At 39.0% G+C, this 25813-nt stretch overlaps 1 protein-coding gene across 2 annotated transcripts in view; it reads left to right on the forward strand.

Moving 5' to 3' along the window:
* The window catches only part of BMAL2 (basic helix-loop-helix ARNT like 2), a 105949-nt gene that overhangs the window by 49751 nt on the left and 30385 nt on the right, over positions 1-25813 (forward strand). The window contains exons 4-9 of one of the 2 annotated variants that reach the window (XM_059185836.1): positions 2154-2195; positions 5493-5650; positions 12655-12734; positions 14125-14217; positions 16101-16218; positions 17038-17181. In XM_059185836.1, coding sequence (XP_059041819.1) covers positions 2154-2195; positions 5493-5650; positions 12655-12734; positions 14125-14217; positions 16101-16218; positions 17038-17181 — 635 coding nt within the window. The remainder of the gene's footprint in view (positions 1-2153; positions 2196-5492; positions 5651-12654; positions 12735-14124; positions 14218-16100; positions 16219-17037; positions 17182-25813) is intronic. The other variant, XM_059185837.1, reaches the window with a different exon arrangement.

Genomic DNA, 25813 nt, shown 5'->3' on the forward strand with positions numbered 1-25813 from the left:
CAGTTTTGGACACAGTGAGAGCATGGTAATTCTCAGTTCTTCAACCAGGCAGTTGGATATGAGGACCTGGTGCTTAGGGGTGACACCTGGTCTAGAGATAGAGATTCACACATTTCTAATGTTCAGGAAGCCATTGCAGTGATTGGCATGGATGCGCGGTCACTGGGGGAAGTGTAGAGAATGGGAAGATTTGGGGACTGAGGATATACTCTGGGGGGACTCAGGCCTAAACACTGTAAAAGGAGGAAGGAAATCCTACCCCAAATGTGAGAAGACATGGCTCTGAAGTAGGGTAGTATCTCAGAAACCAAAGGAAGAAGGTTTTAAAAAGAGGAAGGCATGAAAAGGAGCAAATCTGGAGAATATTTTGATTGCATTTGCACTTACCTAGTTTATGCTGCAAACAAGAAATAAATTGTTTGGCTAATATAGGATCATGCCTTTTCTCTGTTCTACCAGGGACCATTAAATAATAGTATGTTTGGATTTCATAAGTACAGTAGGTTTGGATTTCACCATTTCTTTAGAGTTTTTTTTTCCCCTTTGTAATTCAGTCGACACTGTTAGACTTGTGTGTGCAACACACAAATTCCACAAAGGACTCAGTGCTCACTATGATATATGTACTTACCATCTATCAGGATATAATGTTATTACAATATTCTTTTTTTTTTTTTTTAAGATTTTATTTATTTATTTGACAGAGAGAGAGATCACAAGCACGCAGGGAGGAAGGCAGAGAGAGGAGAAAGCAGGCTCTCCACAGAGCAGAGAGCCCGATGCGGGGCTTGATCCCAGGACACTGGGACCATGACCTGAGCTGAAGGCAGAGGCTTTAACCCACTGAGCCACCCAGGTGCCCCAACAATATATATATATATTTTAAGATTGTATTTATTTATTTGACAGACAGAGATCACAAGTAGGCAGAGAGGCAAGCAGAGAGAGAGAGAGGAGCAAGCAGGCTCCCCGCTAAGCAGAGAGCACGACTCGGGGCTCGATCCCAAGACCCTGGGATCATGACCTGAGCTGAAGGCAGAGGCTTTAACCCACTGAGCCACCCAGGCGCCCCACCCCAACAATATTCTTGACTATACTTCCTATGCTATACTTTTCATTCCTGCGATTTATTTATTTTTTATTTTTTTAAGATTCTATTTATTTATTTGACAGAGATCACAAGTAGGCAGAGAGGCAGGCAGAGAGAGAGGAGGAAGCAGTCTCTCCGCCAAGCAGGGACCCCTATGTGGGGCTCGATCCCAGGACACTGGGATTATGACCTGAGCCGAAGACAGAGGCTTTAACCCACCGAGCCACCCAGGTGCCCCTCCTGTGACTTATTTATAACTGGAATTTTGCACCTCTTAATTCCCTTCACCTATTTTGCCCATCGCCTCATCTACCTCCCCTCTAGAAATCACCAGTTTGGTCTCTGTATTTAAGAGTCTATTTTTGTTTGTTCTGATACATTTGGAAATAATATTTTTTAAAATATGCATTATTAAAAACTACTCAGCCTGCATCATTTTTTAATGTGGAATGTATTCTGTCACCATCAGTATATTCTGCTATAGTAGTGGTCTGGTGGTAACTACCCGTCTTACATAATACATACACACACATGTGTATATATACATATATAGCCCCACACGCATATATACATTTGGCATATTCTGCTAGGGAATATACTACTGTGACTATTAATATTATTGCCAAGTGACCGGAGTTTCCAATTTTCAATGATAGTTTTAATTAAAAAGTAAATTTTAACAAAGTAAATTCCTTTTCATTTACTTTTAGGCTATTTTAATATCATCACTACAAAATTTTTGGTGGAGCCAATTGTCTAAAAATTATTCTATTTAATATTATTCATATGAAAATTATATTTTTGTTCATTGTCACAAGTTAGCAGTTTTCGTTGCCCTGATGGGGAGGAGGGGCCTGTGAGCCTCAGGAGGAGAACCACCACCACCACTTGTGTCCACAGTAATAATCATTTCCAGTCATTAGGAGCTCAGGGTAGCATTTAACTAAGACTTAATAGGATTTAGGATGTAGGATGATAGTACTTAATCTCACATTCATTTTCTTTCAAGAATGACATAAAAGCTGTTTCATGTAGTTTGACACTTTATCCTGCTTTTTTGTAGAATGGAAGATGGTGAACAACAAGTAAAAACGAAGTCCTTCAGGTACACTGAACCGTTGAGATTGGTAGATGGTGGGTGGAAAATGTTGCAGATACAAACCTTGAGCCAAAGTAAAAGGTGACGCCAAGATAGAATTAATTCACGAATATTAGGTTTTTCTCATCCCATATGCTCTGAGAAGTGATGAATGTCAAGTACCTGTTACCTTTTCTATCTACTGGAATAACATTTGTCTTAATGTGCCTTTAAGTTTTTCTTAGAGGGACTGTTTATTCTTGAAGCACTAGAGCAAAGCTGATTTATGCTGTAAAGAAATCCCAGTTACTTCTGAGGAGCATCTGATTGTTAGTCTTTGTCAATTCTTTCAACATATTCTCAGCATCAACAAAAATTTTTCTATATCTGGCAACATGGCCAGATCTCAGTTTTGCTTTTTCTTCATTTATTCTGGTTTTGTATCTAATTTGCAAAACACTGACAGGGATCAAAGTGGCAGTAAGAGTATGCAGAATTAAGAGCCAGACCCCTGCCACTAAATTATCAGACAACCAGCCTCTGGTAAATTGGTCTTTCCCTAATACAGTCTTCCAGAAATCTTTTAGGTGCATCTCCTTCAAAAACTAGCTATTTTGCCTTCTTCTGGGTTTCCTAGCTCCTGCCATCATCATTCATTGTTCTCCACAGGGCCTTGCTCCCACATGTTCTCACCTTTCTCTAATCCCTACCTCAAAGACAGAAGACCGCACCTGCTGTACATTCCTGGAAAGAGGCATCTCTGCCCATTGTTGGTGTCTGTGCTGATGGGGAATACTGGTAGAAATGAGAGGTGATAATTCTAGCAGGAGGATAACTCTAACATTCTTCTAAACATAAAATTTTAATCTAAAAATTGTTCCTGAATGGACCAAAGCATGAGTATGTAACTAAATCTTATGTGAACATACATATAATTTGAATTCTATCCAGTTCACTCAAAAGTACTTATTTTGTTCCAGGAGTAGTGTGACCCAAGGGTGAATGGTTGGGTGGGAAGGGGAATATTATCTCCATCGGTTTTCATTAGTGTTCTCCCGTCCCCCAATCTCTTATGTGGAAAAATTAAATTTTCTTTTGTCTAATTTAAACTTCCCATAAAGACAGGTCAGAGCAAGTCTTCTCCTTCTTTCCCATCAGATTGTCCTTTTTAAACTCTTCTTATGTGGAAATTCTCGAAGTGCCACAATCTGACTGTTGTAGGAGAAACAGACAGATGTTTACAGTCAAGTGTGAAGAGTAAAAGAGCCTAACTCAAATGTAAAATGTAAATGTAAGATATACAATTCCCCCCTACATTTTACCATCCATGAAAAAGGTCTTACTCAATGGCCCCTTCCTGTTAATGGGCAACGTTTTTCTTTCCTTGTGACGTATTAAATAATACTGAATTTCCAGCAGACAGTGACTTAGGTCTGGTGACATGGTAGAAGGATCGAAGACTTAGAGGCAGCTGAGAGAGGAAAGCGATTCATCATGTAGTCGTCACAGACAGTTTCCCAGAATAGCTGAGGTGGGTTTCGAAGAAGGAAGAGGATTTTTCCAAGAACATAGAAGGGAAGGACTTTATAAGCTTAGCAAAGAGCGAGTCAGAGGAGATGTGAGGTGACTCGGCATGTGTGAGGACCAGCAGGTTGTTTGGCATTGCTGTGGAGTAACACGTGGAGGTGTAGGGAATGCACGGAGACATGGACCTGGAAATGAGGGCGCAAACCAGATCATGGAGAACTTTGGGATGTCATGAGGGAGTTTGGCTCTTCCTCGTAGGCAGTGGAAATCTATTTTAGCAGTTTGATGCAATGGAATTAGATGACTTCATTTGTTTTAGAGTGATAATTCTGGAAGTTGGGGTTTGCGTAGACTGAAAGGGGAAGACACTGGAAGTATAGCAGGTTAAAAGGCTTTTGGGGGTAGTACAGTGAGCTGTCACCTCATGAATCAAGGTGGTGACACAGTGGATGGGGAGGAAGAGAAGACCTATATAAGAACCATTTTAAGAACTAGAACCTATAGGAGTTTGTGATTATTCGGTTCTTCCGAGTGAAGAAGGAAGAAGGGTCTAGAATGAGCCTAGTGATATCAGCAACCAAGATAAATTCTACAAGAGTAAGTCAAGGGTAATGGAGGAAGGAGATATAAAATGGGGGTAGATTGTAAAGAACATATTCAGTATGGGCTTACCTGAGGTTTAAGGCACTTGTGAATCATTTAAGTGTGTAGTTCAAGTTCTGAAGGTCAGGAAGGGGGTGAAGTATGAACGAGTTAGAGATTTAATAGTAGCTTAGGAACCGCTGTAAAGCCTCTGAGAGAAGGAGCTATCTCAGGGTGAAGTTGTAAGGTGAGGAAAGAGTAGAGCCAACTGGGGGATCTTGGGGCACTGCTTTTAAGGAAAGAGGAAGAGCTGGTAAAGAGACAAGGGGACTGAGTGGAGCAGGGAGGGCAGCGGAGCAGGGGAGGGTCACAGGAACCAGCGGAGGAATAAGGAATGTCAGGACCGTCAAATTCAAGGCAGAGATCAGCAAGGCCTTGCATAATATAAGGATGACCTCTGCTAGAAATAGTGTCGGTGAGGCAGGGTTTGCTGAAGGTTGATTTTAATAGATGGGTGGAAAGGTGCCTGCTTGAGAAAAGAGCGGAGATGGTGGGGCGCCGGGGTGGCTCAGTGGGTTAAAGCCTCTGCCTTCGGCTCGGGTCATGATCCCAGGGTTCTGGGATCGAGCCCCACATCGGGCTCTCTGCTCAGCAGGGAGCCTGCTTCCTCCTCTCTCACTACTTGTAGATCTCTGCCTGTCAAATAAAAAAAAAAAAAAATAGAGCGGAGATGGTGTTCATCCAGGAAGCTGGCTGAGAAGGGAAGATAGTAGCAAGGGAAAAACCCCTCAGAGGAGGATAAGGTGGGAGTTTTTTTTCCCCAAAGAGAGAGACTTGCACACATTTGCAGCCCCATGGGAAGCTGCTGAAGCGAATACCAGAGAGCAGTGATCTGTAGTGAAAGGAAGAGCTGGGTCGCCTTCTAAGACTGAGGGAATTTCTAAAACTACTCATGTGGCCCTCAGACACATCTTAGTTCTTAAAGGTTTCTGGAAATAAGATAGGAAGGAAGGAGCAGGGGTAGTTAGTCTGACGAGAGATGAGTGCCGTTCTGGTGCTCAGCAGCTCCTCTTCTTCCCTGAACCGGGAGTGCAGGGCCGGAGTTGGGAGCAAGGAGGGTGTGCTCGCTGGCCTCCTCAGGCTCCAGTCAGCACCTCCGTGGTAACTGTGGGTCTGCTCGTTGTTAAAAATAAAGGAGGTTCTTTTCCTTCTTAGAGAAGCTCATAGCCAAACCGAAAAGCGGAGGAGAGATAAAATGAATAACCTGATCGAAGAACTGTCAGCAATGATCCCTCAGTGCAATCCCATGGCACGGAAACTGGACAAGCTCACAGTGTTAAGAATGGCTGTCCAACACTTGAAATCTTTAAAAGGTGAGTTTGGAAATGGCTTCTGCACTTGGATTTGTTGTTGCTGTTGTTTTTAAAGAGTTTTTTTTACGATTTTATGAAATTATAAAATGTTAAAGATTTTATAAAAATGTATTTATTTGAGAGATAGTGACATAGTGATAGTGAGGAGGGAGGGAGGAGAGGGAGAAGCAGGCTCCCCGCTGAGCAGGGAGCCTAATCCCAGGACCTTGGGATCATGATCTGAGCCAAAGGCAGACACTGAACGAACGGACTGAGCCACACAGGCTCCCCCGCACTTGGATTTGTGAAGTCCACCCTGTAATTGAGATCCCGGATTCATTTTTGTGGTCATTGGCTCCTGAAATTCTATACAGGTGTGTCTTCAGCTTTATAGGCATCAGTTTGTTTACAGGCATCGATTTTGATGCTCATATTCTATATGTGGAGAGAATACTAATCTGGGTATTGAAAATCTTGGTTTCACTAAAAGCTTTATTTTAAATGCACACAGTGTGTCTTTCCATTTGTGTCATATTCAATGTCTTTCATTGTCTAAGACATCGTCAACATCTTAAGAGTTTTCAGAGTATAATCCTTCCACTGCCTTGGTAAAATTTATTCCTAGGTGCTTTATTCTTTTTGATGCAATGGTAAATATAATTGTTTCTTAATTTCTCGTCCTGCTAGTTTGTTAATGTGTAGACATGCAATGGATTTCAGTATGTTGATTTTGTATTCTGTAACTTTACTGGATTCCTTTATTGTAGGTTTTTGGTGGAGTCTTTAGGATTTTCTATATGTAGTATCTTCTCATCTGCATATAGTGAGAATTCTACTCCTTTCTTACCAATCTGGATGTCTCTTATTTTTCTTATCTGATTCCTATGGCTAGGACTTCCAGTACTATGTTGAATAAAAGTAGTGAGAGTGGACACCCTTGTCTTGTTCCTGATCTTAGAGGAAAACCTTTCAGTTTTTCACCACTAAGGATGAAGTTAGCTCTGGGTTTGTCACTTAGAGCATTTATACTATTTTGTTCCCTCTGTACCCACTTTGTTGAGTTTTTCTGAATGTCGAATTTGTCAAATGCTTTTCCTGCACCTGTTGAGGTGATCATCTATCTTTCATTTTGTAATGTGTGTTGTGTTGATTGATTTGCAAGTACTGAACCATTCTTGCATGATCCCACTTGATCATGGAGAATGATCCTTTTAATGTATTGTTAAATTTGGTATGGAAATATTTTGTTGAGGATTTTTGTGTTCATCAGGGATATTGGTCTGTAAATTTATTTTATTTTTTTTTTTTTAAAGATTTTATTTATTTATCAGAGAGAGAGGGGGGCAGAGAGCAAGTACAGGCAGACAGAATGGCAGGCAGAGGCAGAGGGAGAAGCAGGCTCCCCGCCGAGCAAGGAGCCCGATGTGGGACTCGATCCCAGGACGCTAGGATCATGACCTGAGCCGAAGGCAGCTGCTTAACCAACTGAGCCACCCAGGCGTCCCTGTAAATTTATTTTGTAGTGTCTGTTTTTGGTATCAGAGTAATGTTGGCATCGTAGAAAGAATTTGGCTGTTTTCCTTTCTCTTCTATATTTTGGAATGATTTGAGAAGGGGGAGGTATTAACTCTTCTTTAAATGTTTGGTAAATTTCACCTGTGAAGCCTTCTGGCCCTAAACTTTTGGTTATTGAGAGTTCTTTGATTACTGGTGCAACTTCCTTGCTGGTAACCAGTTTGTTCAGATTCTTTCTTCCTGATTTAGTTTTGGGAGATTGTAGATTTCTAGAAATTTACCCATTTCTTCTAGTTTGTCTAATTTTTTTTTTTTTGCATAATTTTTGTAGTAGTCTTTTTTTAATTCTCTGCATTTTCATATTGTCAGTTTTAACTTCTCTAGCATTTCTGATTTTGATGAATCTGGCTAAAGTTTTAACAGTTTTATGTCTCAGTTTCATTTATTTCCACTCTGATCTTTGTTGTTTTCTTCCTTTTACTGACTGGATTTTGTTTGTTCTTTTTCTAGCTCCTTTTAGGTATAAAGTTAGGTTGTTTGAGATTTTTCTTCTTTCTTGAGGTGAGTCTTTATCACTATAAATTTCCCTCTCAGAATTGCTTTTGCTGCATCCAAGAGATTTTGAACCATTGTCTCTAATTTCATTTGTCTTCATGTATTTTTTCCTTTCTTCTACGACTTCTTTGCTGATGCACTGGTTGTTTAGTAGCATGGGTTTTTTGTTTTTTTTTTTTTTTTGGCCTTGACACATTTGGGGTTTGGGGTTTTTTTTGGGGGGGGGGATTGATTTCATTTCACTGTTGTAGTCAGAAAAGACGTTTGATTTCAGTTGTCTTTCTTTTAAATTTCTATCTTCTTGTGATCTGTTCTGGGTAATGTTTCATGTGCATTTGAATGTATATTCTCTTGTTTTTGGATGGGATGTTTTGTGTATGTAGATCTGTTAAGCCCATCTTTTGTAATTGGTCATTTGAAGCCACTGTTTCCTTCTTTTCTATCCATTGACCTAATAGGGTGTTAATGTCCCCTACTATTATTGTATCACTGTTAACTTCTCCCTTGATGTCTGTTAATGCTTGCCCTATATATTTAGGTGCACCTGTGTTTGATGCATATTTACAATTGTGATCTCCTCTTTTGAATAAATCCCTTAATATTATTATGTAATGGTCTTCTTTGTCTCTTGTTACAGTGTTTTAGAGTCTATTTTGTTGATATAATTGTCACTACCCCATCTTTTTTTCTTTTTTAAGATTTTATTTATTTATTTGACAGAGAGATCACAAGCAGGCAGTGAGGCAGGCAGAGAGAGGAAGAAGCAGGCTCTCCACAGAGCAGAGAGCCCGATGCGGGGCTCGATCCCAGGATGCTGGGATCATGACCTGAGCCGAAGGCCGAGGCTTTAACCCACTGAGCCACCCAGGCACCCCACTACCCCATTTTGGTTTTGCTTTTATTTGCATGGAATGTTTTTTTCCAGTCCTTCATTTCCAGCCTGTGTCTTTAGTGCTGAAGTGAGTCTCTTGGGGGCAGCATGTGGTTGGGTCTTGTTTTGTTATCCATTGTTATCCAAAAATCACCCTGTGATTTTTGATTAAATGTGATGCTCCAAAATAATTATTGATAGGTGCATATGGTCATTTTTAAAATCGTTTCCTGGTTATTTTTGTAGTTCTTCTCCATTCCCTCCTTCTTTTGATCCCTTCCTTGTGATTTGAGGACTTTCTTTAGTGTTATGCATGGATTTCTTTCTCTTTGTTTTTTTTTTTTTTTTTTCTGTATGTATTATAGGCTTTTGGTTGTACTAACCATGAATTTCATATATAACATCCTAAATATGTAGTAACGTATACCAAGTTGATGGTCTCTTAACTTCGACCACATTCTAAAAGCACTACATTTGTATTCCCCCTTTCCACATTTATACACATGTGGTCACATGTTATACCTTCTTTACTTTGTGTATTCCTTGACAAAGTTTTTGCAGATACCATTTTACTACTTTTGTCTTTTAACGGTCATACTAGCTTTATAAGTGGTTCATCCACCACCTTTACTCAGTTTTTACCACGGAAATATTTTTCTTGCATAATTTTCTTGTCTTGGCCTTTTCTTCTCTGCTTAAGAAGTCCCTTTCACAAAAAATAGGTACTTTAAATCACCTTCCTTAGATTTCCACATGCAGAATGGTGGCTGCCGTACTCTCGCTGACTATCTGCAAATCTGGAGGGCAGGCAGTGAGGAAAAGCAAGCACAGCCTTGATCCCTCTGATGCCAAGCAGAACAGTGGAAGTGTGAGGATACTGCTTGGCAGGATCCTTGCAGGAGTGTGACAGGAGGTCTCATTTTCATAACTATCCATTGTGAAACAGGATTCCCTTTTACCCCACAACTGGATCTTGCATAAGTTGCATGCAATATTTCCCTTAAATCTTTTAGCAGTGAACATTTGCAGGCCCCACTGAGGTCATTTGATTGCAACTCTAAAATTACCCAACCATTTTCACATTCGCAATGCCTGGAGGGAGGAGAACCTAAGGGGAAAAGTCATGAATCCATCAACTAATCCAACAAACAGGCACTGAGCATCATGCAGGTTCCCGTCTGTGCTGGGGACTTGAAAAGGAAGGACCAAGATCTCTGATTTCTTGGGGTTCATGGCAGGCAAAGGAGACAGACCCAGGCAGAGATCATTAAAACCCAGGGTGATAAATGCTACAGCGGAAGTAGGAGTGGGAGGAGGAGCAAGAGAAGCTCAGTAGGGAGAACGGACTATCCTTCCTTACACCAGAGCACAGGTTTTTGCCAGTGGCCTTTCTGAGGTGCTCAAGGGCTCATCACACACCCTGAGCAGACCCTTTAGTCGGTGCTGCCCATGAGTAAGAGGACTTCAGGCAACTGGGTCTGCCTGCCTTCCAGTACCCTTACTGGAGTAGATCACAGAAACCTGGACCCCACATCATCAGAGGGCTGCCTGCGGAGCATGTTGTTTTCGTCCCTACATAATTACTTTAAAGACAAATGGATTGTGAAGTGAATTTTTGCCTACATGCTTTAAATATTGCTTCTCAAATTATCTGGGTGAAGGACAAGTGATACCCACCCCCACCCATTACAAAGTACAGCTGAATCCTGGAAAAATGCTCATGGGCTGGGGTGCCCCAACAATGTCACATTTCCATAAAAGTGTCTAAAATTGCTTTCTTTAAAAAGGATTTATTTATTTGACACACAGAGTGAGAGCAGGCATGTGCACAAGCAGGGGGAGCAGGAGAAGAAGCAGGCTCCCCGCTGAGCAGGGAGCCTGATGTGGGGCTCGATCCCAGGACCTTAGGATCATGACCTGAGGCAAAGGCAGATGCTTCTAACTGACTGAGCCAAACAGGTGCCCCTAAAAATGCTGGTTTTTCATTTCCATACTCACCTGCCATAGTTTGCTGATGACATCAGTCAGCAGACCACACTTGGAGTAGCCCTTCTTCTCAGCAGGTGCCTTCAGAGAAACTCTGGGCATTCTGTGTGTGCAGTCATAGTACTGGTACTGGGCGGGGTGGGGGTGAAGTGGTCCATGCATGGAGGTCCCAGAGGCAAACCTCCTAGGTTCAAAGCCTGGCTCCTTTACTTACCCAAGTCACTTCACATTCGAATCCTCCACCTCTGTAGCTGTAAAATAGGGGGAAAGCATTTACTGAATAGGGTCATTGTTAATAGTAAAGACTAACACCTATCAAGGGCAAGCACAGTGTTTACTCTGGGTTGGAGGTAGGAGGGGGGAGGAGGAATAGGTACTGTGATTTTGATTAGTAACCCAATGAACACTGTGATAAAGGTAAGTGATCTTGTTTCCTTGTGTGTTATCTTTCGGTGTGCCCTAGTGGCATCTGCCTTCAGCTCAGGTCATGATCCCAGAGTCCTGGGATCAAGTCCCACATTGGGCTCGCTGCTCGACAGGGATCCCTGCTTTTCCCTCTCCCTCTGCCCCTCCCCTCTCTCTCAAATAAAATCTTTTTAAAAAGTTGTTATCCCTCACTGCACAGGTCCAGAATATCACAGCATGTGTTTTAGTAGTACCTCAGTCCTTACCCCCATCATTTCTCCTTAGCCTGTCCTCCGCTCATTGTCCCACCTCCCAGTTCTGGCTGGCTGACACCGACAGGGTTTCCCTAACATACTTCTTCTGACCTTCAGGCCAGACCAGAAGATAACACTGCTTTGCTCAGACTGATTTATAGCCTATGCTGGCCTGGAACTCAGTCTGTATCTTTCTGCTCTTTCTCAACTCCCTCCTGTCAGGTTGCTGTGTATTCATTTATAATCATAAGAAATCATTTGAGGGAATTCTTGGAGCCTTACCTAGAAGGTAGATTCTGGAAGAGATTTTCATTTACTTACTTATGCCAGGCTCATATGGGTGCTGCTGTATCAATTAAGACCATGAGGTGTTTTTGATTTTCTGGGTACTGCCTCACCACCATCCCACCCCCAACAACCGCCCGCCAGCTCTTACGTATTTTGTGAGTTTGAGCTGCAAATCGTTCCAAGGGTCCCAGGGTGGGGAAAACAACAACAAAACAACAAACAAACCTCTCAGGGTATTAACCCATCTTTCTTTTGCAAAAGCAACTTTTCTTGCGGTCCTCAGGAAGAGGGGCTTGGGGTTAGGAAAGTTGAGTATATCAGAGGGAAAATTGATTTACCTATGAATTACGCTTGCCTGGATGTTATCTGGGGACAGGGCACCTTGGCTTGGTGGGCTGTCCCCTGCGCCCCCTTGTGGCCATGCATGCACAATTGATTTTGGTGCTCCCCTTGTTTCTCTCATTGAAACCTTTAAGTAGGTCCTGCTTTTCCTCCTTTTGTCAGCTGTTCATTTAGAGACTTTTATTTTGATACAATAAACTCTGTGCTAAGGGCTTAAAATGAATTATTTCATTTATATTTTATACATTTTTATATATTATCAGAAGTCTCCATATGATTTTTAAAGCGCCATTTGAAAAATCTTATGAATCCAGAGCAGTGATTTAAAGTTTCACAATCTTCCTATTTAGGGTAATTCACATAATCCATTTGTTTTGTTTTGTTTTGTTTTGTTTTTGTTTTTGTTTTCAAGTAGTCTCCATGCCCAGCATGGAGCCCAACACAGGGCTTGAACTCATGACCCTGAGATCAAAGAATTGGATGCTTAGCCAATTGAGCCACCCCAGTGCCCCTGAACAGTTTGAAGAAGCTAAGGAACTATAGTGTATTAGAAAATATGGTTCTCTTTTGAAATCAGCTCCTGGTGTCCACACATTCAAGTGTAAGGGAATAAGTAGTTCCAAGAACTTACAGTATAAAATCAGGACATCCTAATCTAATACTATTGAAAGAATGAGGACAATAAAGTCATAGAATGTGCTAGTAATAGTACCATTCACAATGCAGCGGCAACGGTACTTATTTCCCTTGAGTAATTACTACATTTCCAACTCTATTCTATTTTCCATAACTTTTGGACTTATTTTTAGGTATGACAAATTCTTATGCAGGAGGTAATTATAGACCTTCATTTATTCAGGATAATGAGCTCAGACACTTAATCCTTAAGGTAAGTCCAGAGTTCTGTTTGTTTAAGCTGTGTTTGTCCTTTCAGTTTTACTTGGATGGGATGCAGATTTTTTTGGGTTCGCTTCCGGCTGCCACAGCCAGGGCTCCCAAATACACCATAGCTCTCTTCCTACAAAAATAAGTTGCATAAGTAACCATGTCTTAATTTGGGCTGATGAAAGTAGAGACAGAGGATATGCAATTTCTATAATATGGAGCCAAGCTTGTCTTTGATCCTAAACTTACACTGTACTCGCTTCCTGTGCCATGGGGTCTCTTGCCCTCCATCACCACCTCCTTAGAAGCCAGCTACCTTGTATCCTTTTCTCTTCTGGATTCTGTTTTCAGCACATTAGCCCTTACTGCTTAATGAGCTATTAGTCGATGCTTTGACATTTCTGTTCTCACCATTCATATGCATGGGTTTTCAGATTCTCTCCTCTAGAGGTTATTTGACTTGGAAAATATAACCATCTCATAGGCTTCTCCTGCCCCCAGGAGGAGACAAATGACTCCTGGGCTTTAAACCATAGCATGATAAAACAGAAAGAATCATCATATATATACTTGTCTATTTTTTCTCAATTTTTGAAAAGCTCTTTTATCTGAAGAGCTGAATTTAAATACAAGATTCCTGATAGGAATGTAAGGGATTTTTTTTTTTTTGGAAGATTAAGATATCTAAAGTTAGCAACATGTACAGTATGCTTTGGAAGCTTTCTCACAATCTTTAAGTGTTTTTTTTTTCTTTCAGTCCTAATATAACACTTGTTCTGCCCTTCTAGAGTATGTCCGCCAAACTCACCTCATATTTGTTTCCAGTTAGTAGAAATGATTCAAGGCAACGTCTGATGGGAGTGCTAGACTCATCCTGTGTCCATACAGGTCCATTTCCATATAGGTTGCTTCACAAAGGATGTACTGGGCAGACTTCATCTAACCGAGGTGAGGTTAGAGTTTTTAAGTTTAGTTTCCAGTGAGTGGTTAGTAATTACTCACAAGGTGTATTGTAGGACATCTGCTCTTTTTCTTGTCCCCACTCTACACATTCCCTGCATCTCAGCATATCCTCGGGCAGTTGTTACTGCAGTGTTTTGATATTTTTATAGTTTCATATGCAGTATAGAATTTGGGGTAGGTCATTTCTATATTAGAAAATATCACAACCCAATTCCATGGCCAAATTTTCCATGTCAAAAACTAGTTTAGACTGGGGTTCATTTTGATGTTCTTCATCAGTCTTTTTATAGTTTAAGAAAATGTCCTAATTTTACTAGCTCTATGACCACTCTTTGTTTTATCGCTACAGGAATTTTCAGAGTACTTGAATGTGTGTAAGACAGACTTTTTTTTTTTATTTTAATATTCATGTTTATATTTTTAAATTCTAGACTGCCGAAGGCTTCCTATTTGTGGTTGGATGTGAAAGAGGAAAAATTCTCTTCGTTTCTAAATCAGTCTCCAAAATACTTAATTATGATCAGGTATCCAAAACTGAGGATATTTTCCACATGATGCTTAACTTCTTTGAACACACACATATTTCTGAGTTCTCTTCTTGAACCCCGGGCTGTGGGCTTAGGTTCCACTAGGTTAGAACTCCTAGAGAGATGGAAATGTATGCAAAGATTATGGGTTCTTGTTTCTGATAAGAGTGTTCACTTCCTTACCTCTGGCAAGTTATTTAATTTTCCTGAGCTGTAGCCTTCTCTTACGTGACAAGGGTAAATGATGATTAAACCTGTCTCTAGGTTGTAAAGACAAAATAGGTGTCACATTTGAGACTGTCTGAACAATGTTTGGTGTCCTTCTGTTTTCTCTAAAAGACAGCATTATTATTTATTATTAGGTTACATGCATAACAGTTTTTGATCTAAGCTCTGGCAACAAACTCTAATAAAAGTCATCTTTCATTTAACCACCTTTCTCTTCTCTTTACCTCCTCATTCCCAAGTACCATTTAATTTGAGCTAGTTACTTAAAAGCTCTAACACTAATCCAACGGAGTAAATAAACTAGCTCCTGTGGTCACCTTTAAAATAGGAATCAGACCACAGCTTTACTCTTCAATAATCCCAATGACTTCACCTATATTCTCCCCAAACATGAAAATTTAGAGAGATAGATTCGTAGATAATGAGTTAAGTAACAGAAGAAGAGGTATTATGAGCCTACAAACAGAGTAAGAACCAAATGAATCATTGCAGCTGGTTTTATCGGTATTGGGGACACAAGGGGAGGTCAAGACTTGATTATTCTATTTCCTAACATGAGATAGAGAACATCTCTCTCTCACACACACACACAACTTACAATTCAGGATAGGCATGTAAGTTCCAAATTAGTGACATGAATCTCATCCCACTGGGCACTGACCTAGTATTTCAGACCATTCAAGAGACATACTGACTTCTCTTCTTCTTAGGACTCTGAAATCCCCATGATGTAGGCAGGATCTGGTCCTTAGCTTTTCAAATTCAGGAACCTGATTTGCTTTGAAGCATAGAGTAGAAACTTCTATTAACCAATCATATAGCAGATTGATTAATAAAATGCTATTTTTTAAAAATATGAGATATCTAACTCAGTCTAGGCTACTTGTCCATTTGTCCAGCTAGCTGGTCCATGTGTTCTGTCTTCTATAAGAATGTCTACTTTAGGTAATAAAGGATTTCATAAGGCAAGGGTGATCACTGAAATCAGGAAAGGCTTGATATACAAAGTTGAATGTCTGCTTAGGTATTAAGATGAGCAGAGAAGGGGAGGAAGACATTTCAGTTGAGGAGCAAGTCAGGGACCAAAAGTCAGTTGGCTGGAGTGGTGAGGGAACTCTGAGTTTGTAGAGAGGGGGGATGAATTCTAGGTGATGAGACCATGCAAGCAAAACCATAGACATGGGAATGCTGTACATATTGGGGGAAGTGAAATGGGAGGTATTCTAGGTTAGATTTTGTTTTTTTTTAATAGTGCAGTGATTTTTTAAAAATCTGAATCACACCGTAAAATCACAGATACATTGTGACTTCCGTATTATAATATAATCTTTTTACTTTTACCAACGATTAAAAAAAATTTAAATAATCATATAATTTAGAAGTAACAAGAGAACTGGGTGGGGGATATTAACAAGAGTTCACCGAATATCAGTGATTAGGTGTTTGTGATTTGTGTCTTTCCAGATACAGTTTTGTATATTTCTATCTACAAGTATTACCCTGCTTTTAACACTAAGTTAATGTCACAGTGTAGGAGATGGATCTTTGAGCTTGAGGAAAAGCAATTTTAACAGTATTTACCATAAGTTCACGTGAAGAAATGTAGAAAAATTATGGTACTGATTTTAAATGAACATCTACCTTATAAATAGGCTAGCTTGACTGGACAAAGCTTATTTGACTTCTTACATCCAAAAGATGTTGCCAAAGTAAAGGAGCAACTTTCTTCTTCTGACCTTTCACCGAGAGAGAAGCTGATCGATGCCAAAAGTAAGTGCTTATGTCAGCATGTCTGTAATTTTATGTAAATAAATTATTACTTCAAAGCACGGCTGTGCAATAATTTGAAAAATTAGCTAATTATGGTTTTATGAGGAGGACATTTAGTAAACCTTACAGTCATTAATCTAGAGTTCAAAAAACAATAGGGAATTCCCGTATTCATCTACACATACAAAAACAAATATGTTCATATGAAGATGCTTTGTTTGCGGGATATGTGATTGTGTTATAATCACTATGTTCCATATGCTAATAAAATCTTTATAAGAAAGTATCATTTTGGATTTAAAAAATTGCTGGGGTTTCTGTTATTCAGCCATATGCTAGACAGTTCTCTCTTATAGGAGTTAGATCTACTCCATATGAAATACCTTGTATAATTGTGCTTTGGAAGTGTAAATATTCTTTATCTTCTCTGAAAATACCACTTTGGAAATGCTCAGTGCCAAACATTTATTTATAATATAAAGTAGTGATGCTTAAAGCCATTGATTACTACGGTAAATTGAGGGGTTTTTTCACTTAAAAAAATTTTTCATTTCATTTTGATTACCTTTGTTTCCCCCCCAGGGAAAAAATGAAGATGAACTGCAAGTGTTTATAAGTTATAAAAATATAATTCCTTGGCATATGCTCTTTTTGGTATATTTCACTTAGTGGTTTACCTTATAATGATGTCATTGCTTTAAATAACCATTTTTCAATGTATAAAAAAAAAGGTAATTGTTTTGAAATGTGTCTCCTAACATTTCTGATCTATATGAAAATATTCTTTTCCACCTGTTCTCTTGCCTCCTGCTATGAAAGCTGGCTTGCAGGTTCACAGTAATTTCTACAGTGGAAGGATGCATGTGTACTCTGGCTCGAGGCGATCCTTTTTTTGTCGGATAAAGAGCTGTAAAATCTCTGTCAAAGAAGAGCATGAATGCTTATCCACCTCAAAGAAGAAAGGTATCGTCATTTTAAAATATCAAGTGATTTAAGGCAGGGGTATAAAATTAATGTCCTAAAAGCTTTCTATACAGAAATAGTAAAGTGTGTGGTCAAGACAAATACTTCAGGCCAAAAACACCCAAGGAGATAAGATTGTTTTTTAACCAGAATTATTTGGATGGACTCATCACATCTTTCACATTTATCAGGTAACTGCAGGCCCTTCATTGTCCATGATTTTAATGGTGCTATTGAAACTGCAGCTTGGGGGCTTTCCAATGGGGAGGGAAATGAAATCCCATTGTTTTAAAATATGAAAGTTAGGGCTTTATTAAAAACTGCAATAGTACAAGAGCCTGATTTGATTAATTTTGGTAAAAGTTTCTTAAGACATTCCAGTTTCTTAAGACAGTCAGTGCTTTTAGTTCTTTGGTAAATAGTTCTAGTTCTGTTTTCCTGTGAATCTTTTATAGGTTTGTCTCATTTACGTTTTTAATTGATTTAACACTCATCTATTTTATTTGACTGGGAAATTCTGGGGACTGAAAAATGCCTCCCACTTTTTTTTGCCTAAGAATATACTAACCTATTAGAGATAGGATTTCCTATGCAAATTTTATTGTGGGATTTTCTTTCCCATCCTTTAAGAGTCTATTTATGTCTTCTCTCTCTCTTCAACAAAGAGATGGAAAATATAAAAGACAACTAAACAGAGTTGGGGAATACAATAATTGAGCTGCAATATTCAGTTTATTTACAAGTTTCGAACAATTCTTTTTTTGGCAGCCACCTAAGACAATAATCACCCAATACTCACTTACCAAGCATATACTTGTGCTGGATCAGAGACTGTACTGTTTTAATCCCCATGAAAACACTATGCTTTCCACTGATTAAGAATCAGGGAACAGAGACTTGGAGAGTTTCAGTAACTTGCAGAAAGGAGATCGGCAAAACTCCCACTCAAATCTAACGCCCCTACTCTCATGTTACACCATAAAGAAACATAGCAGAATGACTCAGCAGTGGTAAGAGAGGATCTGTTTGTAAACCAGCCATTGCCGCCCTCGTGCCCTTGACTCTGAGTGGGCAAGGGTTGTCTAAAGTCACCTTTAAGGCCTCCTGAGGTTGAAGTCACAGTTGACTCGGAGTTGAAGAGGCTGTGAATCCAGCTGCCTGGGATCAGATTTTGGTTCTATCACTTGCTAGCTCTGTGGCTGTGAATAAGTTTCTTAATCCCACTGAATCTGTGAAATAAGATTATCCACAGCCTGTTATGACTTTGTGGACTTTGTGGACTTGCCAAGGTGACACAAGTGCAAAGCAGCGGGGAATACTCCAGGCCCACATCACTTCAGCTCCAGATGGCTTGCTAGAGCATCCCCAGTGTAGACTGCTCCCCGCCCCCCACCCGCCCAGCCAGCTTATGCTGTTTCACCCACCAGAGTGCCCCTTGTCCAGGGCTCCTTGTCCCTCTCAGCTCCATTTGCCCTGCCAGAGCAACCTCTAGGCTGAATACCCCCACACCCTGGCTTGCATCCACTTTAGCTAACCTGCCAAAGCACCATCAGTGCAGAGCACCCAAAGACCACCACAGCCCATGCCAACACTTCAGTCTCAGTGATTTCACCAGGATGCCTTCTGTGCAGAGAGCCTCAGGACCCACCAGCTTGTACCCACTTCTATTTCAGCTGAATTGCTAAGGTACTTTCTTTGTGGAGAACCCAGGGACCTCCCTAGCCTGTGTCCACTTCACCTGTCCTGCCAGGGTGTTCTCTGTGTAGATAGTCCTAAGACCTCCTCAGTTTGTGCCCACTTCATCTCCAGCCATCCTTCCAGTGCATTCCCAGCATGGAGTGCCCTAGGACTCTCACTGACACCAGCTACAGTTTCAACCAGCCAGCCAAAATCACCAGATACAGTGTCTACACAGGGAAAGACCACACACAAGATGATTCTTTCAAGTTTGAAAGGACTAGCTCTTCAGCCTAATTCATAGACAAGCAAAATGGGGAGATATAGGAGTATGCTCCAAATGAAAGAACAAGATAAAATCTGAGAAAAAGAACTAAATGAAACAGAAATAAGCAATATGCCTGATAAAGAGTTTAGAGTAATGATCATAAAGATGTTAACCAGACTGGAGAGAAGGGTGGAAGAACTCAGAACTTCAACAAAGTGATAGAAAATATAAAAGACCACTAAACAGAATTGAGGAATACAATAATTGAAATGAAAAATATACCAGGGGGAATCAACAGATTAATGGATATAGAAGAATCAATCCACAATCTAGATGATAGGGTAATGGAAAGCACCCAAGCTGAAGAGCAAAAAGAAAAAGGAATTTTAAAAAAGTGAGGGTAGGTAAAAATATTTCTTCAACATCAGGCAAACAAGCATTCACATTATAGGAGTCCCAGAAGGGGAGAGAGAGGAAGGAGCAGCACACTTATTTGAAGAAATAAGAGCTAAACAATTCTCTACCCCAGGGAAGGAAACACATCTCTGACTCAGGAGGCTCAGAGAGCCCCAAAGAAGGTGAACCCAAGAAGTTCTTCATCAAGACACATCACAATTAAGATGTCAAAGATTAATGAAAGATAAAGAGAGGATTTTAAAAGCAGCAAGAGAGAAGCAATAAGTACCATACAAGGGAAATCTCACAACACTATCAGCTGATTTTTTAGCAGGAATTTTGCAGACTGGAAAGGGGTTCCATGATCAATTCAAAGTGCTGAAAGAAAAAAACCTACAACCAAGAATACTCTACCTAGCAAGATGATCATTAAGAATTAAAAGACAGATAAAGAGTTCCCAGACAAACAAAAGTTAGAGGAGCTCATCACCACTAAGTTGGCACTACAAGAAAAGTTAAAGGGACTTCCTGAAGTGGAAATGAAAAGGTCATACTCAGAAGTAAGAAAATCATGAATAACAGGATGTAAAATATGACAATATATAAATTAGGGGAGGGGAGCAAAAAAATCTTTCAGAATATGTTCAACCTTAAGTGACCATCAAATTAACATAGACTGCTATATACTTAGGATGTTATATATGAACCTCACAGTGACCACAAACCAAACACGTATAATAGGTACGCAAAAAATAAACAGAAAGAAAGCCAAGCATAACACTAAAGAAAGTCCACAGTCATAAGAGAAGAGAGCAAGAAGACAGGAACAGAGAAAATCTACAACTACAACCAGAAAACAAACAAAATGGCAATTACTTTAAAAGCAAGTGGTCTAAATGTTCCAACTGAGGACACAGGGTGATTCAGTGGATTAAAAAAAACCAACACCCTTCTTGCATGCTGTCTACAGAAGGCTCACTTCAGAACCAAAGACACATACAGATTGAAAGTGAAAGGATGAAAAAAGATATTCTATGCAAATAGAAGCAGGAAAAAAGCTGGGATAACAATACTTAGATCAAACAAAGTAGACTTTAACATAGAGACCATAACAAGTGACAAAGGGGCAATGAATAATGATAAAAGGATTAATCCAACAAGAGGATAGAACAATTGTACATATTCATGCATCCAACATAGGAATACCTGCTAAATACATAAAGCAAATATAAGATATAAAGGGAGAAGTGGATAGTAATACTAATAGTAGGGACTGTAACACTCACTTAGATCAATGGATAGATCATCCATGCAGAAAATCAATAAGGAAGCCATACCTTTGAATGACACATTGGACTCAATACACTTAACAGACACATACAGAATATTTCATCCTAAAACAGTACACATTCTTTTCAAATGCACATAGAACATTCTCCAGGTTAGATCATAAGTCTCAGTAATTGAAGAGGATAGAAATTATACACACATCTTTTCCAACCACAACAGTATGAAACTAGAAATCAACCAGAAGAAAAAACTCTTAAAAACAAACGCATGGAGACTAAACAACATGCTACCAAACAATCAGTGGTCAATAAATAAATCAGGGGGAAATAAAAAAAATACATGGAGATGGGGGTACCTGGGTGGCTCAGTCAGGTAAGCATCCAACTGTTGGTTTTGGCCTCAGGTTTTGATCTCAGGGTGGTGAGATCAAGCCCTACGTCGGGCTCTGGGCTCATTGGGAGTCCCTCTGCTCCTCCCTGCCACTCATTCTCTTGCTCTCTCTCTCAAAAATAAATAAATCTTTTTAAAAATAAATACACGGAGACAAGTGAAAATGGAAACACAATGGTCCAGAATTTGGGGGACGCAGTGAAAGCAGCTGAGGGAAGTTAATAGCAATCCAAGCCTACCTCAAAAACCAAAAATCTCAAACAGTCTAACCTTACACCTAAAAGAATGAGAAGAACAAAGCCCAGGGTGAGTAGAGAAAGGAAATGATGAAAAGCAGAGCAGAAATAAATGAAATAAAGACTAAACAACAATTAAAATTCATAAACCTTTAGCCAAACACATCAAAAAGGGGACCCAAATAAAATCAGAAATGAAAGAGAAGTAATTGACAACACCATAGAAATACAATGGATTATAAGAGAGTACTATGAAAAATTATATGCCAACAAATTGGATAACTTAGAAGAAATGGATAAATTCCTAGAAACATACAGTCTTCTAAAAGTGAATCAGGAAGAAATAGAAAATCTTAACAGAATAGTTACTGGTAATAAGATAGAATTGGTAATTTAAAAATTCCCAACAAATAAAGTCCAGGATGATTCCTAAGTTAATTCTACCAAACAGTTAAAGAGTTAATTCCCACTAACTGTTCCAAAAAATAGAAAAAAAACACCTCCCAGTTTGTTTGATAAGGCTAGCATTACTCCCATACCAAAACAACGCAAAGACAATATTAAAAAAGAAAACTTCAGGCCATATCCCTGATGAACATAGATGCAAAGTCCTCAGTAAAAATCAGCAAACCATATTCAACAATAGATTAAAAGGATCATTCTGCATGATCAAATGGGGTTTACTCTGGGGATGCAGGGATGACTCAATAATATTTGCAAATCAATGAAACTGATACATCACATTAATGAAAAAGCCATGATCATCTCAATAGATACAGAAAAAGCATTTGACAAAATTCAACATCCATTCATGGGCAAAAACTCAATGAAGTGGGTTTAAAGGGTACATGCTTCAACATAATAAAGGCCATATGTGACAAACCCAGAGATGACATCATACTCACTGCTGAAAACCTGAGAGCTTTTCCTCCAATATAAAGAACAAGGATATTCCACTCCTGTCACTTTTATTCAGCACCATACTGGGAGTTTTAACCACAGCTGTCCGATAAGAGAGGAGGCATTTGAATGGGTCAGGAGGAAATAAAATGGTCAGTTTGCAGATGACATGATACTAGACATAGAAAACTCTCCCAAAAGACTACTGGAACTGAGAAATGAATTTAGTAAAGTTGCAGGATACAAAATTTATATACAGAAATTTGTCACTTTTCTATACACTAATAACAAAAAAGAGAAGAATTAAACAATTCCATTTTTAATTGCACACAAAAGATTAGACTACCTAGGAATAAATGTAACCAAGGAGATGAAAGACCTATACCTTGAAAACCATTGATAAAACCTTGAAAGCATTGATTAAAGACATTGAAAGTGACACAAATGAATGGACAGACATACCATGCTCACAGATTGGAAGAATGGATATTATTAAAATGTCCATACTACCCAAAGCATTGTATAGATTCAGTGCAATCCCTATTGAAAACAGCCCGGAACTAAAACTAACAATCCTAAAATTTCTATAGAATCATAAAAGACCCGAATACCCAAAGTAATTTTGAGAAAGAACAAAGCTGGAGGTATCACAATATCAAATTTCATGATAGACTACAAGGCTATAGTAATCAAAACAGTATGATACTGGCACGAAAATAGGCAGAGAGAGGCCAGAAGTAAACCCACCACTCATACAGTCAATCTACAACAAAGGAAACAAAAATATACAAGGGGGAAAAGACAGTATATTGAATAGATGATGCTGAGGAAACTATGTGCAGAAGAGTGAGCCTGGACCACTTTCTCAGACCACACATAAAAATAAACTGAAAATGGATTAAAAACCAAAATGTGAGACCTGAAGTCACAAAAATCCTAGAAGTAAATTAGCAGTAATCCTTGGTGCACTGGCCTTAGCAGCTCTTTGGTCTAGATGGGTCTCCTAAGGTAAGGGAAACAAAAGCAAACAAACTATTTTTGTTTTGACTACATCAAAATGAAAAGTTTTTGCATGGTGAAGGAAACCAACAAAATGAAAAGACATTTTGTACTGAATGAGAGAAGATATTTGATAGATCCAATAAGGGGTAATATCAAAATATATAAATAACTTACATCATGAAACATCAAAGAAATAATCCAATTTAAAAGTGGGCAAAGGACCTGAATAGACCTTGTTTCCAAAGACCTACACATGACCTAAGTATATTAAAAGATGCTCAGCATCACTACTCACCAGGGAAATGCAAGTCAAAGGCACAATGAAGTATCACCTTACACCTGTTAGAATGGCTAGAGTCAAAAAGACAACTGTTGGTGAGGATTTAGAGAAAAAAGAGTGTGCACTTTTGGTGGGAATGTAAATTGCTGCAGCTGTTTGGAAGATAGTATGGAGCTTCCTTGAAAAATTAAAAATAGAAATACCGTATCATCCAATAATTCCACTTCTGCATATTTAACCCCCCCACACACAAAATGATTAACACTAATTTGAAAAAATTTATTACCCCTATGTTCATTGAAGCGTTATTTACAATAGCCAAGATAAAGCAGCAACCCAAGTGTCCAACAGTAGATGAACAGATAAAGAAGTGGTACACACACACTGGAATATTTTTAATTCTATTTACATGCAATTAATTAATATTTAGTGTATTATTGGTTTCAGAGATAGAGTTCAGTGATTCATCAGTTGCATGTAACACCCAGTACTCATTTCATCACATGCCCTCCTGAATGCCCATCACCCAATTACTCTAACCCCCCAACACACACACTGGTGTATTCCTCAGCCATAAAAAGGATGAGATCTTGACATCGCAACAATACTGCAAGAATATGGGTGGGCCTACAGGGTATCATGCTAAGTGAAATAAGTCAGACAGAAAAAGGCAAATACCATGGGATTTCACTTCTGCGTAGAATCTAAAAACCAGAACAAATGAGTAAACAAAGAGCAGAAACAGACCCATCAATACAGAGGACAAATAAATAGTTGCCAGAGGGAAGGCGGGGAGGAAGACATGGACAAAATGGGGGAAGTTATGGAATGAGTAAGTCCTCGGGATAAAAGGTACAGCATAGGGAATACAGTCAATGATACTGTTATAGTGTTGGATGGCAGCTGCACTTGTGGTAAGCATTACGTATAGACCAGTCAGATCCCTATGTTATATTCCTAAAACTAACATAACATTATATATCAACTACAATTAGAAAGATTTTCAGATTAATTTGTCTTTCCTTCTGGGAAGAGAAACATTTCCCATATGGTCTTATGTAGTACTGGTATTTTAATCATGTCTCTGTCTTGGTGCATCGTTAGTGCCCAGTGTCCCCTTGCTCTGCTTCTCTAAAACTTGACTTCACCCTCCACCGCCTGCCCTACCATCTTCCTCTTTGCTTCTAAACTTTGCAGCCCCACAGGTTTCTCAGTCTCTCTGTTCTTGTGACATCATGAAGACTCCTTGTCAGAACTTGACTCATTTTTTAAATATTAGGGACTTTGCTGAAATGATTATTTTTTTCATATTAGATAACTATTTGCTCAATTTTGGTGCTATTTACCATATAACAACTATAGGTACAACATGCTTTTAAGTTTAATCTTCATTATTAATATTTTGGCCATCATTTTCATAGATGTAGACTACCAGGAAAGAAAATAAAAAGTAACTCAAGCCCGCTTTGTAGCTGTTCTGATTTCTGTGGCAAAAGTAGTCACACGCTTCCCAACAGGAAGCCACTGAATGTGAATAGGGAAGGGATACACAAAAACACACCATTATATGGTAATGTGTCCAAAAAGAATTTTTTTCAATAAATACTTATTAACTATACACTATGGGCCAAACACTGTTCCATATACTGGGACCAAAACAATGAATAGAACAAAATTTTGCGATGGTAATAAGTGCTATGAAGAAAAAATAGAACAAGTTAGATTTAGAACCAGACCTTCCAATCACGGTTTCACAATGTGTTAAAACATGGTGTTTAAAAATAATAAAGCATATTTAATAGCTCATTAAACAAGATGTATAATTTTTAAACAAGTTTTACGATTAATAAAATTTATTTTTAAAATGTTTTCAACTTTTTTCTCTTTTTAGTTTTGTGTTTTGTAATACACATATTTGTATAAGAATTGATAGAGAAAATATAGGCCCATGAAGGGTGATTACATTTTTATATAGCATGCAAAATAAAAAATGTTTGAAGAGCATTGCTCTAGAGATTAGAAAAATAACAAATGAACCTCAGAGATGCCCCTAGGAACATTTCTGGATTTTTAGTAGAATGTCTCCCACCCCCGCCAAGATAGTAAGGAAGAATGTTCTGTGTTGTATTAGGTCCACTGGGAGCTAAAGTGACCATTTCCATCACTACAGGAGATTATGAAATACCAAATTAG

The sequence above is a fragment of the Mustela lutreola genome, chromosome 8 (genome assembly GCF_030435805.1).
Source record: "Mustela lutreola isolate mMusLut2 chromosome 8, mMusLut2.pri, whole genome shotgun sequence".
Classification (NCBI taxonomy): domain Eukaryota; kingdom Metazoa; phylum Chordata; class Mammalia; order Carnivora; family Mustelidae; genus Mustela; species Mustela lutreola.